The following is a 15,717-nucleotide window of genomic DNA, read 5'->3' as shown; positions in this document are numbered from 1 at the left end:
GAGGGGAGTTGCGGAGGCCACACCCACTGGGGACCAAGCTCCGCCCACTGAGGGACAGGTCCCACTCACTGGCCCCGCCCACCTGGCTCCGCCCACTGACCACGCCCACCAGGCTCCGCCCACTTTGGGCGAACCCACGCCCACTGGCTCCGCCCACCGGGACACGCCCACTGCCCACGCCCCTCAGGCTCCGCCCACTTTGTGCGTGGCCACGCCCACTGGCTCCGCCCACCAGGCCCCGCCCACTCAGGCCACGCCCACTGGCGCCGCCCACTGGGCCCCGCCTGCTCAGGCCCCGTCGACTAGTTCCATCTATCCTGCTACGCCCGTAGTTTCTACGGCCCCTCAAATGGCTCTTCAATTGGAAAGCATAATTGAATTAATTCAGGCTTTGCAGGAGTCTCAAAAAGCTGAAAGTCAGGCGTTGAAAGATTCTCAAAAGGCAATGATGGAGGCACAAGACCGCAAGCTTGGCGCTTTGATGGAGTCACAAGAATGCAAGCTCGGCGCTTTGCAAGAATTTCAGAAGGCTGAAATCAGAGCGATTCGAGAATCACAAGAGCAGCAAAAAGACCTCCAAGAAAAAGCACTTGGAGCTATAAAGGATGTTAGTGACACGGTGTCTAAGCTTCGTAAAGACGTCGACGTAATGGACGAACGCGTTACCGGGTTGGGAGTGGATGTGGAAAATGTGAAAACCGGCCTCACCGAACTACAGAAAAAAGTAGTGCGCCTGGAAACCACAGGAGTCGCGACGTGTAGTGGAAATTCTGGAGTGGCACATGGGCCAAGAGTAAAAGTGCCACCATACGACGGCACTACTTCTTGGAATGCTTATCGTCAGCAATTCCAGACTGTTGCTTCTGCCAACGGATGGAATGATGAACAACGCCTGACCGCTCTCACTGTTGCGCTCAGAGGGCAAGCTTTGTCGGTCCTAGAAGCGCATACAGGAAATGAGTTTCAAGACCTGATGGAGGCACTTGAATCCAGATACGGGGAGCGACACCTGGAGCACGTGTTCCGTGCCCAACTGCGTGACAGAGTCCAACGCCCAGGAGAAGGACTACAACAATGGGCGTTGGAAATTGAAAAACTCGTCAAGAAGGCACACCCAGGAGCTGACGCCAAGATGGTCGACACGAATATTGTGCAAGCATTTGTCGACGGAATCAGGGACCTGGAGGTCAGAGCTGCAGTGAGGCTACGTCACCACACCACGCTTAAGGAAGCACTGGCGCATGCTTTAGAGGTCGAGGCTGTTCGGCGTGACATACGGCAGACCTATAAGATCCGCGAGGTCTCTGAAGAAGTCAAGGAGGTTAAGGCTCCTACGAAGAGAAGTTCTGGAGCCATGTGCTACAAGTGCGGTGAGAGGGGCCATATTCAGCTCAACTGCCCGCAGAAGGAGACCCAGATGGCAAGAATGAAAAGGCTCGAGGAACAAATGGAGGAGCTGAAGAAGCAAGGGGCTTCGTCCCCTGCCCGAAATCGAATAAAAGCCAGGACTAAGGGGCGAGTACTGGCTGAAGTAGAGGAAGTCCCGATAACTGTTATCTCCCAAGCATGCAGTGGGAATAGTCTTGTGATTCAGGGGACTATTAACGGGACGGATTGCAAAATGACTCTAGATACAGGAGCCTCTAGAACGATAGTGAACCCAAATCTGGTAAAAGCCGCAAGAAGACACAAGAGGAGAATTAACTGTCGGCTCCTTACTGCCTCCGGTCAGCCAATACCCGTCCTGGGAGAAATGTCAGTTACGATTAATGTAGGGGGATCCTCATACCCTCATGACGTTATCGTGGCTGAGATTATAGATGATTGCATCTTGGGTTTGGATTTCAAGAAGAAGCACAACTGCAGAATTAATGTCGCCGACGGAGTGTTCAAGTGTGGCAAAGAAGAAATTTTCATTCTTGGAGACGCTTGCGGGAAAGTTGAATGTGTAAAGAAAGTCATAATACCTGGACGAGCGGAAGCTAGAGTGCTGGTGAAACTACCGCCAGCTGGAAAGAAGAAGTTAAATAGATGCGTGTTGATCGAAGACACACCTACCAAGACATCAGCGCAAAAACTGATGACGGCGAGAACCCTTGTTAGCGGAAGCAGTAACGCTGTGGTCAGGGTTTTGAATCTTGGTGATCGCGAGATCTGCTTGAACAAAGGTGACGTCATTGGAAAGTGCGAGGAAGTTGTCTGGATGAGAAAGTGTAGTTCGATCACAGGCTCAGACTCAGCAAACACCAGCAACTATGGAATAGTGACTGAGCTACTCGATGACTGCAAGAGTAATCTGACTTATTCGCAGAGCATGAAAGCTAAGAAGTTTTTACAACGCCACGCGAATATCTTCTCCAGTCAGGAAGGCGACCTTGGAAGAACGTCGATGGTTCAGCACAGGATAGATACCGGAAGCGAGAACCCAATTCGTCAACGAGCAAGACGGATACCCATTGCGAAGGAAAAAGAAGTTGAAGGCCTTTTGGAGGACATGAGAAGGCATAAGATTATTGAACCGTCTGCGAGTCCGTGGTGCTCACCGGTTGTATTAGTGAAGAAGAAAGATGGCAGCACAAGATTTTGTGTGGACTACAGACGTCTCAATGATGTCACCAAGAAGGACAGTTATCCATTACCTCGAATCGACGACACTCTGGATACCTTGAGTGGCATGAAATGGTTCTCGACCCTGGACCTGAAATCTGGATACTGGCAGGTGGAAATTCATCCAAAAGACAAGGAGAAGACAGCGTTCTCCACCGGTAAAGGTCTATGGCAGTTTAACGTCATGCCCTTTGGATTGTGCAACGCACCTGCCACATTTGAGCGACTCATGGAGTGTGTACTGGCAGGCTTAGTTGGAGAGGCTTGCTTAGTCTACTTGGACGACGTCATCATTGTTGGCCGCGACTTCGAGGACCATTTGCGAAACTTAGAACGAGTTTTCGCCAAAATAGAGGGGGCCAAGTTAAAGTTGAATCCGAAAAAGTGTCGTTTATTCAGGAGTAAGGTGAACTATCTCGGCCATGTTATCTCCAGTGATGGAATTCAGACGGACCCGGAGAAACTAGAAGCAGTCCAAAATTGGCCAACCCCTAAGAACAAAACCGAAGTGCGGGCATTTCTTGGCCTATGCTCCTACTACAGGCGTTTTGTTAAGGGATTCTCAGAGATAGCCAAGCCATTACATCGGCTGACAGAAGATAAACGACAGTTTATTTGGGACGAGACTTCCGAAGATTCTTTTCAGAAACTAAAGAAACATCTGTGTGAAACACCAATCCTGGGGTATCCACAACCTGAAGGTCAGTTTATAGTCGACACGGACGCAAGCAACACGGCCATTGGAGGGGTGTTATCTCAAAAACAGGGTGAAAGAGAAGTTGTAATTGCATATTTCAGCAAATCTTTATCTAAGCCAGAGAGAAACTACTGTGTGACAAGAAGAGAACTTTTGGCTGTCGTAACGACGCTACAACATTTCAGCAAGTATCTCATTGGCAGACAGTTTTTACTGCGAACTGATCACGCAGCGTTGAAGTGGCTACTACAGTTCAAGAACCCAGAAGGTCAAGTAGCTCGATGGATTGAACAGCTCCAAGAGTATGACTTCAAGACCGAACACCCCAGCGGAAAGTCGCATGGGAATGCCGACGCACTCTCACGAAGGCCGTGTTCAGAAGACTGCAACCATTGTGTTAAACAGGAATCTAATGAAGTGACACTAAAGTTAACGAAAACAAGTCCTTTGGGCCCATGGGAGAATTATGCTATGAGGGAGGCTCAAGAAACAGATGACGACCTTCGGCACATCATCACATGGAAGAAACGGGGTGATGAAAAACCAATCTGGAGTGAGGTTGCACCCACTGGCGCTGTCACTAAGGCGTACTGGGCGCAATGGGACAGTCTGATACTTCAAAACGGAATACTCTACTGGAAATGGGAGAAGACCAACGGCAGAGAGTTCCATCTTCAGATAGTTGTCCCAAGAACGAGAGTACCGGATGTTCTCCGTGAAATGCATGATGGCGTATCAGGAGGTCATCTAGGAGTAAAGAGGACGTTAACAAAAGTGCGAGAACGATTCTACTGGTTGCATTGTCGAGACGATGTACAGGATTGGTGCCGCAAATGCACTACTTGCGCTGCAGTGAAGGGACCACAGACAAGGAGCCGTGGGAGCCTGCGCTTGTATAACGTTGGCGCACCGTGGGAACGAATCGCAGTTGACGTAGCTGGGCCATTTCCTGTAACGGAATCAGGAAACAAGTATTTTATGGTTGTCATGGATTACTTCACCAAATGGCCCGAAGTGTTCGCCATACCAAACCAGGAAGCTACAACAGTTGCTTCTAAGCTAGTCGAAGAAGTAATATCTCGCTTTGGTGTGCCCCTAGAAATCCATTCCGATCAGGGCAGGAATTTCGAATCGCAGGTCTTCCAGGAAGTGTGCAGAATTTTGGGAATGCATAAAACGAGGACCACCGCGTACCATCCACAGTCTGATGGAATGGTTGAGAGATTTAACCAGACCCTTGAGAGGCATTTGGCGAAATTGATAGATGACAAACAAAAGGACTGGGACAAGTATATACCACTCTTCCTTCTGTCGTACCGTACCGCCGAGCATGAGAGCATAAAAGCTACCCCGGCGTATGTCAATTACGGTAGAGAACTACGAGTACCAGTAGACCTTTTGACAGGAGGATCACCGGAAGAACCAAAGACCGTACCAGATTATGTCTGCGATTTAAGGGAAAAGATGCGCTATATACACGCCATGGTTCGGGAAAATGGATTACAGTCAAGTGAGAACATGAAGACCAGATACGACTGGAAATCGAATACAAGCGGCTTCGAAGAAGGGTCACTGGTGTGGCTGCATAACCCAACTCGCCGAAAAGGCAAATCTCCAAAGTTGCAGACCAAGTGGGACGGCCCATACAAAGTGGTTACCCGATTGAATGATGTGACTTACAGGATTCAAAAGCAACCAAGAGGGACATTCAAAGTGGTACACATAGACCGTCTGGCGCGTTACCATGGCAGTAACAATGATGCTCGGGACGAGCATCTCTAAGAGGGGAGTAGTGTTACGGTACATGGTATACGGACACGTGGTGCGCAAGTACATACTCGAACCTTCTAGAAAGGTCTAATGTTTGTTCACGTGTTTACCCTTTATTTGTTAGCGTGTTTGAATTTAGACCTTATGACTGAGTCCATAAGGTCTAAATTAAATTCAACTTACTGCACTTATCGCAAGGACGGCAGTTTTATTGTGGTACATTCCCGAGCCTCCTAGAAATTTCCCACGGTTGTTTACACTACAGTGATTATTGTATGGGAGGCCCCTTAAATTTTTATTTTATTTTAATATTATTATTAATTATTAAAGTACACATATAATTAAGGCCTTGGTGAAAATTTCAAGTGCCTACCTGTTGCCGTTATTGAGAAAGAGCAAAAAATCACGTTTATTGTATGGGGCCCGCGCGGCGGAATTGTGCTATGACGTCACACCGTTACCGGGCGCCCGCGTCGTATAGTTACAACTTGTTTTGCTTATAAATCGGAAACTAATTAACGTATCCAAGTAATTCTTTCACTAATATTCTTTATTTTTGACAGAGAATGTGGACTGCCAATAATCAAAATTAGGTAACATTCCCCATTTTCAGCATCATTTCTTTTAAATATCGTCAGGTCAAAAGTCTAGTCAAAGTCGAAGTAAAAAGTCAATACAGTCAAGGATGGATGGATTCAGTAAACTTTCGATAAAGTTTTGGAGGGGACACAAATGTTACAGAATAGTAAAAGTCTTGACTTATACATGAGCGATATTTATTCGAGCAGAGTTTCACCTTACATGTCTCAAATTTAATTACAGAATGAATCAATCAATGCAATGTGGCTGCCTTTTAAACCATTTTACACAAAAGAAACGAACTTCCGTTGACAATTCAAATATAGCAAAATGAAACCAAAATACATATTATACTTATTGATGTACAAAAGGCGAACTTATTGCTACTAAGCAATCTCTACCAGTCAACCTTTTGTAGATAATATTGAAAATAGAGATACATAAAAAATCGTGTAGTAGTAATAGTAATCGTAATTAACTATGTTGACGAAAAAGCATCGATTTATCAGAAATTAACTAGGGTATATCAAGGAAATAAAGTTTAAGTTTTCGTTGGCGAATATCGAGAGGCAAAGAGTTCCAAAGAGTAGCAGCGCGAGCAGAAAAAGATTTGGAATATAAGGAAGTAGAGTGCAGAGGGATCTCAAGAGTGAGATTGCTTGAAGAGCGTAATGTTAACTGGTATCATGCAAAAATTTAAAGCTGTTTTTAAGGTAGGACGGGGAGGATGGAACAAAAAGGACATTGTAAAAAAAAAGGGAGAGGACGTGACAATCTCGACGCTAGCGAAGAGGAAGCCAACGAAGCTTTCTCCGAAATTCTGTAATATGATCGTATTTCCGCAAGCCATAGACGAATCTGATGCAATCACGAACACACATTCTGCAATCTCTCAAGTTTGTCTAAAAGTTCTTCGGTAATATTAATAAGACAGATATCTGCGTAATCCAATATTGCCATAAGCAATATATGAACCAATGCAATTTTAGTTTTACTTGGGAGAAAATTACCGAAGAGACGAAGAGATCCACTTGCACGGAATAGTTTGCTACTGACTGCGTTGATGTGCGGTTTCCAGGAGAGTTGGTTGTCAAAAATAACACCTAGGTTTTTGACTGTTTCAACAAACGGGATTGGTAAGCCATTGAATGTGAGAGATGGAAAATCCTGGATCTTAACTTTTGATAGAAGCTTAGCGCATCCAACAATGATGGCTTGACTTTTGTTGGGGTTAACACAAACACCGAAGGCCTTGCACCCCTGTTTTAAAAGTAGCAAATCATCGTTAATGCATTTTATCGCCTCCTTTAGATGGTCAATATCGGAATCGGTATAGATCTGCATATCATCGGCATATAAATGGTAAAGAGACGACAAGCGATTACTAATAGTATTAATGAACAGAGCGAATAGCAACGGGGATAGTACGCCTCCTTGTGGAACCCCCGCTAAGAGGTCATGCCATACGGAGTAATGGTTATCACAACGAATACGCTGTCTTCGACCTCTAAGGTAGCCCTCAAACCATCTTAAGACGCTAGGAGCGGCGTTAATTGATTTTAATTAAGCAAGCAATAAGTCAAAGTCAACCGTTCCAAAGGCATTGGTGAAGTCTAAAAGTGCCAGTATAGTAAGGCGACGTTTATCCATATTGGAACGAATATCTTCCAAAATATTCAATAATGCCGTGGTTGTGCTGTGTCCTGAGCGAAAGCCTGACTGAAAAGGATTAAGGATGTTATTACTATGAAGGAAATTATTGAGCTGCAAATAGATTAGGCGCTCAAATACTTTTGAAAGGAAAGGCATCCTGCCTTTCCTTTCAAAAGGATATGGGGCGAAAGTCGGAAATAAGGGTAGGGTTCGATTTTTTCGGAATGAGTATGATGTCAGCGTCTTTCCACGCAGTAGGAAAATTGCCCGTACGGATGGAGTTGTTAAGGATCCAGGTGATGGGAAGGGACAGAATATCGGAAATTGGGGAGATCATTTTTCGGCTTATGCTGTCACAAGTCACAACCAGCAGTATCAGAATCAATGGACATGATAGCTCGCTTGGTATCTTCAACCGTGACTTCAGAAAATTCGAACAGAGGCACATTCTAGACAGGCATGGAAGACAATAAAGAGAGAGTATGATTTTTTTGTTACAACATCAAAAGCTGCAGCTGGAGAGCTGACACTACTCTTGCCGATACCTTGCAACCTTAAGAACCGCCATACACGTGCCGGGTCCTTTTCTTCCAAGACAGCCTTGTGGTGATAGCGTCTCCGCGAGTCCCTACATGCCTTATTGCAACGGTTGCGTGTGATGCGATAAGCTTCTTTGTTTACTTCACTCGGGTCAAGCCTATATTTAAGTCTCGCCTTATTCCTTTTTAATTGCAATATCTTAATTTCTTCAGTGAGCCAGGGGGCTGGACGGTGGCGAATACGAATAGGTTGGATCAGAGCATGCGTATCATATAATTAAGTTATTGCTACGTTTAACATGGTAACTTGCTCATCAGACAGAACAGACTGCTCTGATTGAATTGCAAACCAATCAATGAATTGAGCATCATCACGCAGTTTAGGCAGGTCGATTTTCGAAAAGTTGCGTTGCATCACGATTTTTGCCTTGCGCTTAGGTGGGCAAATGGATAAGGAGACATACACTAAAACATGATATGAGAAGAAGCGCTACATTGACCATATTTTTCAACTTCGCAAGATGATGATAACAAAATTAGATCAAGCAACGAGGGTTCACAGTTAGGGAAAAGTGTGTGGCTGACAAAGGTAAGATTTGCAAATTAGCAGCAGTTGTAATGGACCTAAGCCGTGCGGAGCACCAATCATCTTTTATTAGGCACGTGTTAAAATCACCCATTATTACTTTATCGTAAACAGATATAAGTTTGTCTGTAATTTTTTCAAAGTCAGCAAAGTAATTTATATGAAGAGAAGGGCTATAAAACACGCCAAGTAGGATTTTTGAATGACCGACAATAACTTCAATTAATAGATACTCAGCGCCGCTATCCAGTGACGAGGATGTTAGTATTACACTAAATTGTATATTCGACTGCAGATAGATGGCAATGGAATGGAATACATAATTCTAAATATTAATTAATGTGCTTCTCATATTTCAGATAATATGAGAAGAGGAAGTTATAACGGAAGTAAATAATCCTCCCGCCCATTTATAACTAACTAATTATCAAAATCAAGTACCTTACTTATTAATATTTTAAATATAATAATCACTTATTAAAATTATATATATTGACTAACAATATATCGATTTAAATAAATAAATATAATATCATGTAGCTTGTCCATTGACATCCGCTAACACAAAATAACTCGTTTCTGGATATTGCATCACTTTCCTACACCTGTGCACGATAACGATGATTAATATCCTACCAATATTACACATTAAAAACCCCACTAACATAATTTTAGGAAAATATTACAAAAACACAACATCACTCTTTCACATTCCCGACAAAACTCCTTTTGAGATGTTTTCTACAAGTTTTCACTTTTCTACAAAGAGATTAAACAGTTCGACAAGGCTTTTTAGGAACGTGGCGAGAAAAGGAACTATTGTTCCCATAGATAAAGTACCGTATAAAAGGGCCCATTCGCGGCAGTCCGCAGGCATAAGGAGGACAGTGAATGGTGTCGCAGGCCTGCATCATGCATGGCGCGGGCGACCGGCCTGCGACACCATTCACAATCCTCCTTATGCCTGCGGACTGCACGGCGGACTGCAATGCAGGATAGTGAATGGGCCACTTTATAGATTGTTCCCGTTAAAGTTGTTATTCCATTTGACTAAATTTAGAAGTTCTAATTGGAATCCTAAAAAGAAGACTAATTAGAAGCTTCTTATTCCACTTGTCCTAATTTAGTAACTAAATCAGTTGTGTTCACGCGGCGATTTTGGCCAGACGTCTTCTTATTGGCTCCAGTTCTGTCAAAGCAACAAAAAATTGGTCTTCTCATAGGCTTAGCTGTTGGCTCAATGAAAATAAAAATAAATAAAAGGCGAAAAAGATGGTTGAAAGAATTTTTGCTCCACGAAAAATTATGAATTATGAACTACTTGGAACCAACAGACTTTAGAAAATTTTACCTACGAATGGATTCCAGATCGTACAACATAATCAAAAAAATCAAAAGTTTTGATCGTTTTTAACATCAAATGGAACGCGGGGAATATATATTGACTTAAAAGTCAATAATAATGTAAAATTACAGATTTAGCCATAGATTTAGCAGTTCCCACTACAGATAAAAGGTTGAAACCATCTGGCAACACTGATTTAGTCAGTCAGAACTAGGGATGGGTAAGGCAGTAAAAACTGAGTCAGAGTAAATATTCAAACTCAGTAAATACTGAGTATTTACTTTATTGTATGAGTATAAATAGACTAACATACACACATAATAATATTGGGATTAGGACTTAAAAATGTTAAGTCCCAAAGTCAGGGCAACTGTTTATACAGCTCAACAAGTTCTGTAACTACTTCTCGTTCTTTATTTTCTCTCGCCATTTTGCGAATGCAACGTCGCCGTCGCATGCGTCTGCCTGCTGCTACATTGTGACTGTCCTTCGCGAGCTTTAAAACAAGCGGCAAGACGTTTGCAAACAAGTTGCAAACCGACGCTTCTACCAGTGGTTATAAACGCAGGCAAACGAGCAAACGGGCTGCCTGATGGAAAGCAACTACGGTCAGCTATGGACACTCGCCACATCAGAAGAACTGCAGGTGCGTTGCCGGCCTTTTAAGAGGGAATACGCTCTTTTCTTGAAGGCTTGCAGGTCTTAAAGGTCCGGAAATACTGCCGGTGACAGCTCGTTCCAGAGTTTTACAATGCGCGGCAGAAAGTTACGTGAGAAACGCACGGTGGAAGACTGCCACTCATCAAGGTGATCAGGATGGTATATTTTTCGCGTGGGACGATGGCGAAAAGTTGCAGGTGGTATGATTCCGAACAATTCCTCAGAGCTCTCCCCGTGATACAACCAATAGAGGATGCCGAGTGAAGCTACATCTCGGCGTCCAATCTGTTTGAAACACTATGGCAGTCAACAATTCAAGCGGCCCTTCGTTGGATATGATCCAGAGGGAGCAGTTGGTATTTTGGCGCCCCTGACCAGAGATGAGAACAATATTCCATAGACCATATGAGGCCGAACCTGCGCCTTGTAGAGTCAAACCAAATTTGGCATAAAACAGCTATCTACACGGTTTCAAACTTCAGTTTCAAACCGCCGCTTACAACCGTGTATCAGATACTTAATAAAACAAAATAGATACATTTGTGAGATTTTTATTGACAGAGCACGGTCTACCGACGTATTATATTATATACCTGAATAGAGTATTAATAGTGAACATGACTTCCTTTGTTACATTCTTGAACATTTTCCATGGACACCTCTTCAGTACCCTTTTTCTTTATGAGATTATAGACTCCATGCACTCGCATATGAAGTTTAAGGTTGTGGTTACCAGTGAAACCTTTGTTACACACTTCACACACATATGGCTTCTCACCTGAAAGTTGTTTCATTTTATTGAATTCATGGGGCCTTTTTAAGCAGAGATTGCAATCGTTAGTGCTAGACTTATGATACCCTTTATACCCTTAGATGCTTTTTGTGCCTATTTGAAGCGGAATCAGCGCTCCCAAGGCGGGGGAGGAGAACTAAATCTGACGTAAATTGCAAATGGCCGCTTAATCGTTATTGGCTGTCATCATTAGTATTAGTTCCAATTACTCTCACTACTGCTATCAGCGCCAATATGGCTACTTCCAAACGACATTTTTACGTCAGATTTAGTTCTCTTCCCCCCGCATTGGGGACGCTGATTCCGCTTCAAATGGGCACAAAAACTACTTGCTCAGCCCCTGTTAATCGAAGCTCGCGCTATAGATAATTTTTTCCCCTCTTATTTGTGACTCTTTTCGCATAAATAAGTACATTATCTTTAGCAAAATTAGTTACCATAAAAATAATGAAAAGAAATGAAATAATTTATTTCTAAATAGGTTAACAAAGTTAACACTTTTAGAACGTCGTCTACGAGAGGCCTACCACCGGCCAGCGCCTATTTTTGTGAGTTGTGGTTTAAAAATGGCTAGTTTACCAGTGTGGGTCCGGCGGTGTTTGATAAGCGTGCTGGGCGCCCAGAAGGCGGCGGGGCAGTACTCGCATTTGTGAGGGCGGATACCGTCGTGCTTGTTCGTGTGTATACGCAGCGCGCCTCGCGACTTGTAGGCGACGTCGCAGCGGTCACACTTATACTTGCGCTCGTCGCTGTGCGTCGCTAGATGTTCCTTTAACTGCCATTCAATAGTCAATTAAATGCTTACAACACATAAATCGTAGATTACTAAGCCCCTTACTAATAAAAAAAATCCACATTGCCTCTTAAGCTGAGACCGCACTATGCGGCACTACACAACACTTTACATTTTATAGAACTGAAATTTTGTGTCGCGTAGCGTTGCTGTCGCGTAGTGTCGCGTTAGTGCGGACTCGCCTTTACCGATAAAATGATTTCCCATCGGAAACACCCTTGCTCCTTAGTCCTTTAGTACTGTTAGGAGTGTTAGGACTTCGGACTTAGGACAATAAGTGTCTAAACACACTATGCCGAATTTCCGCGACGGAAGTTCGGCATCGTGTTCGTGATTCTGCCTGCAATGTATTTTAATTTTTAAATTACCGATGACGCACCAAGCCGAAATTCGCGTTATATTGTATGCGTTTGACATTGCTGACGTATTCATGCGGAATTTCCGCCACAGAACTTCGGCATAGTGTGTTTAGACACTTAACAGTAGTCAGTACCCTACCTTTACTGGCACTTCAAACACAACGCCACAGATGGGGCATATAGAGTGGGTGCTGTACTGGCACTGGTGTAGTTTGAGTCCGCTCTCGTTCACAAACTGCGCCTTACATAATTTACAGAATACCTTCTCGGCTGCAGCGGTATGTACGCGTAGGTGGTGCCGCTAGAACAATAAAAAGTAGAATCATAAGCCAAGGTCTTTTTATTAAATAGTAGATACTATAGATAACGCCCGCAACGCCGTTGCGCTAAAATCGTGTGGCGCGGAAACCGTCCATTTTTCCGGGACAAAAAGTATCTCCATTCCATATTTCAGTAAAATTGGTTCAGCGGTTTGGGCGTGAAGAGGTAATAGTTTATTACATTCAGGCGCGGTCCGAAGGGGGGGGGGGGGTCACAGAGGACATGACCCCCCCCAAAATCTAAGATAAAATTGAAAAATCTCTAAATCTTGCTAAATAATGAAAGGAAATTTCTAGCTATCCCCTAACCACCACTTCGTCCGACCTTAGACAGCTGCTGTGAACCCAGAACCGACCGAGGGCGCAGATAAAAAAAATAGTGTAGTGGCTACTGAGTGACCCCCCCAAAATTTCAGGCTGCGACCGTGCCTGAATACATTTACAATATTATTATGGATATGAAAACTATTACTTACCACTAAGTTAGCCCTTATTTCAGTTGAATAATTACAGTTGTCACAAAATATTTTTTTCTTCAATTTATGATGTTTATGTATGTGATAGTTTCGGGTGTTTGCAGTTGGAAATCTGAAAATACAACATTTTTTAGATTCTGAGAAGATTTCCAGTAATAACTAATTAAAATACAGATGAAATAAAAGGTCTTATGGTAATAAGATAATATATGATGAGGGAAAGGAAGGGTTTTTATTTTAGTAAATAGAATATAATACATCCGTTTTAGTACTTCTAATAAGAAAAAAAATATATCTATAGAGATAGAAGACTACTAGATTGCTCACTTAATTTTATTTTAAAATTCCACACTTACTCTTCAGAACATACTTTACATTTAAATTTTTGACCAGAATGTAGTGATTTCCAATGTTTTCTAAAATTTTTTACTGTCGTAAAACTCCTATCACATTGTATACATTTAACACGATCCTAAAAATATTCACAAATATATTGAGGTTTCCTAAAAGTCACATTATAATATGGAAAGTTCATAAATGATTAACGATAAAATTAGCAATTTGATATGAACAGTTCTAAAAAGCACTTTTAATTAAAAATGTAACATAGATATGTTGTTTTTAGCGACTTACTTTGTTCTTAGAAAAATGTTTTATGTCGTAATGAAATTCTAAGGATTCTGAGTTCTGTAGAATATGTAAACATATATGACATATAAAATTTGCTTTCTTTAAGTGTGAAATTCTATGCTGCAGCAACGACTCAGAGTCTTGAAAGTAAACAGGGCATATGCCACAAGAATTGCTTTTCTCATGGCTTTTGACATGATTACACAACTTATCTTTCTCTACCTTTTCCATGCACAGTCCTGTTGTGTTAAAAAAAGTGTAACAGTTGTAACAATATTACACATAAACATGTAATTGAAGTATGCAAGGTGAAATCTTACCACAGTCATATTTTCTAATTAGAGACCCATTACTATTCGAGTTAACCTTTTTTGGTTTTGCTCTTAATGACTTTTTTCTAGTCATTTCTTTAATTGATTTATGTGTACTTTCCGCAATATTGGTAGGTTTGGAGCCTACAAACAAAATGTTTACTTATAATTTGTTACATGTTTTGGTGCTAATTGGTGATTATAACACATACCAGGCACATAATCATAATCAATATTGTTTTCTGGTAACTCATTGTATTCTGAATCAATAAATTCATCCTTCAGTTCTATTTCTTGTTTATTATGTACATCAGTAAGATACTTCTGAAAAATTAATTGATGAAATTGATATTTAATGAGTTAGATTTTAATAGATATATAAATATTACTTTGTTTATGGTAACATTCAGTAATCACTACTACTTGACCACTTTTTATTCAACTTTTTTTTAATATCATTTAATAAATACACATTGTGAACAGAAGATATCTCCTCTGTTGAGAAATAAACCAAATGTACCTTTTCATTTTCAACTCCCTGCTCTTGCTTAATGTGGATAATAGTTGACAACTCCTGAAACATTAAAATTTTGGTTAATACTTGAAGACATTGTTACACTTTACTGTATTAAATTCCTGTGTATTATAAAGTTCTGTCTATAAATTGCCTTACTATTCCTGCCAGTCTGATCATAAAAAACATTAACTTACATGAACCAATGTTGGAGCACTCATTAGTATGGAATTAGAAGCTATACATTTTTCTCTGAATTCATAACAATTTTTAAGAACTTTTGCACACTTTTGACACAGCTGTTGTGGCATTCTATCACCCAAAGATATCTGAAATTAAATGAAAATAATATTTACTATCAAACAGTATTTTTCTGAATGTTAAAGTTATTAAATACGGTATATAGCTTTGATCATACATTTAGATCAGTGATTTTATTATAGTACATAATGTTGAGTTCATCCAGCAGAGTTATATTTTTGTAGTTGAGTGAGAGTGTCTTTAAGCACGCACGACACTGCATTTTATATATTTAAATACGGTATTCGTGTCGAAATTTTTTGATCACAAACTGCGGGGCAAACCATATATAAAAAAGTACTCTGTGGGGCAAACTGTGCACAGATTACTAGTATATATTTGTGGCCGTGTTCTTCTTAGTCTTCTTTACAATTGGCCTACTCTGGAGTCTGGGTGTTCTTCTTCTTCTTTACAAATGGCGCTGCTGGTAAAGGAGAACTGTCAAAAATGACGTTTTTGAATGATGGCAGTGTTTTTTTTTTTGGCAGAATGTCGCAAAAAGCGATGGTTTGCCTTAAATAAAAGAAGAAGAAAATGGCAGTGTTAGTTCCTTTTTTCACCACGTTCATTTAAAGCCTTGTGACTTGTCGAGCTGTATACTCTTGCTGTATAGTGTATAGTACACCTAGCTTGTTCTATCACTTGTATAATGTATTATGTATACCTAGCTCACCATGGCCAGTGACTGGCCATGGTTAAATAGCCGAAGTGCCACGATTAAAAAAAAGAAGTGTGAGCTGTCATTTGGCTGTCATATTTTTGACATAAAGAAGAAGAAGAAAAAG

The 15,717-nt window shown here is 41.6% G+C and overlaps 1 protein-coding gene across 1 annotated transcript; it reads right to left on the bottom strand.

Annotated features, from left to right (window-relative positions):
- Positions 1-10,971: 10,971 nt before the first annotated feature.
- LOC121740073 (zinc finger protein 287-like) lies at positions 10,972-15,210 on the bottom strand. The gene is made up of 11 exons (XM_042132795.1): positions 15,051-15,210; positions 14,830-14,961; positions 14,639-14,692; positions 14,331-14,442; positions 14,128-14,262; positions 13,811-14,046; positions 13,534-13,649; positions 13,178-13,289; positions 12,521-12,682; positions 11,809-12,004; positions 10,972-11,214 (listed from the first exon to the last, which is right to left on the bottom strand). The coding sequence occupies exons 1-11, from the start codon at positions 15,153-15,155 to the stop codon at positions 11,042-11,044; spliced, it is 1,533 nt and encodes a 510-aa protein (XP_041988729.1). The 5' UTR covers positions 15,156-15,210; the 3' UTR covers positions 10,972-11,041.
- Between the last annotated feature and the right edge of the window lie 507 nt (positions 15,211-15,717).

The sequence above is a fragment of the Aricia agestis genome, chromosome 2, assembly GCF_905147365.1.
Source record: "Aricia agestis chromosome 2, ilAriAges1.1, whole genome shotgun sequence".
Taxonomy (NCBI): domain Eukaryota; kingdom Metazoa; phylum Arthropoda; class Insecta; order Lepidoptera; family Lycaenidae; genus Aricia; species Aricia agestis.
The sequence above is the reverse complement of the archived record's forward strand: the minus strand, read 5'-3'. Positions and strand labels throughout refer to the sequence as shown.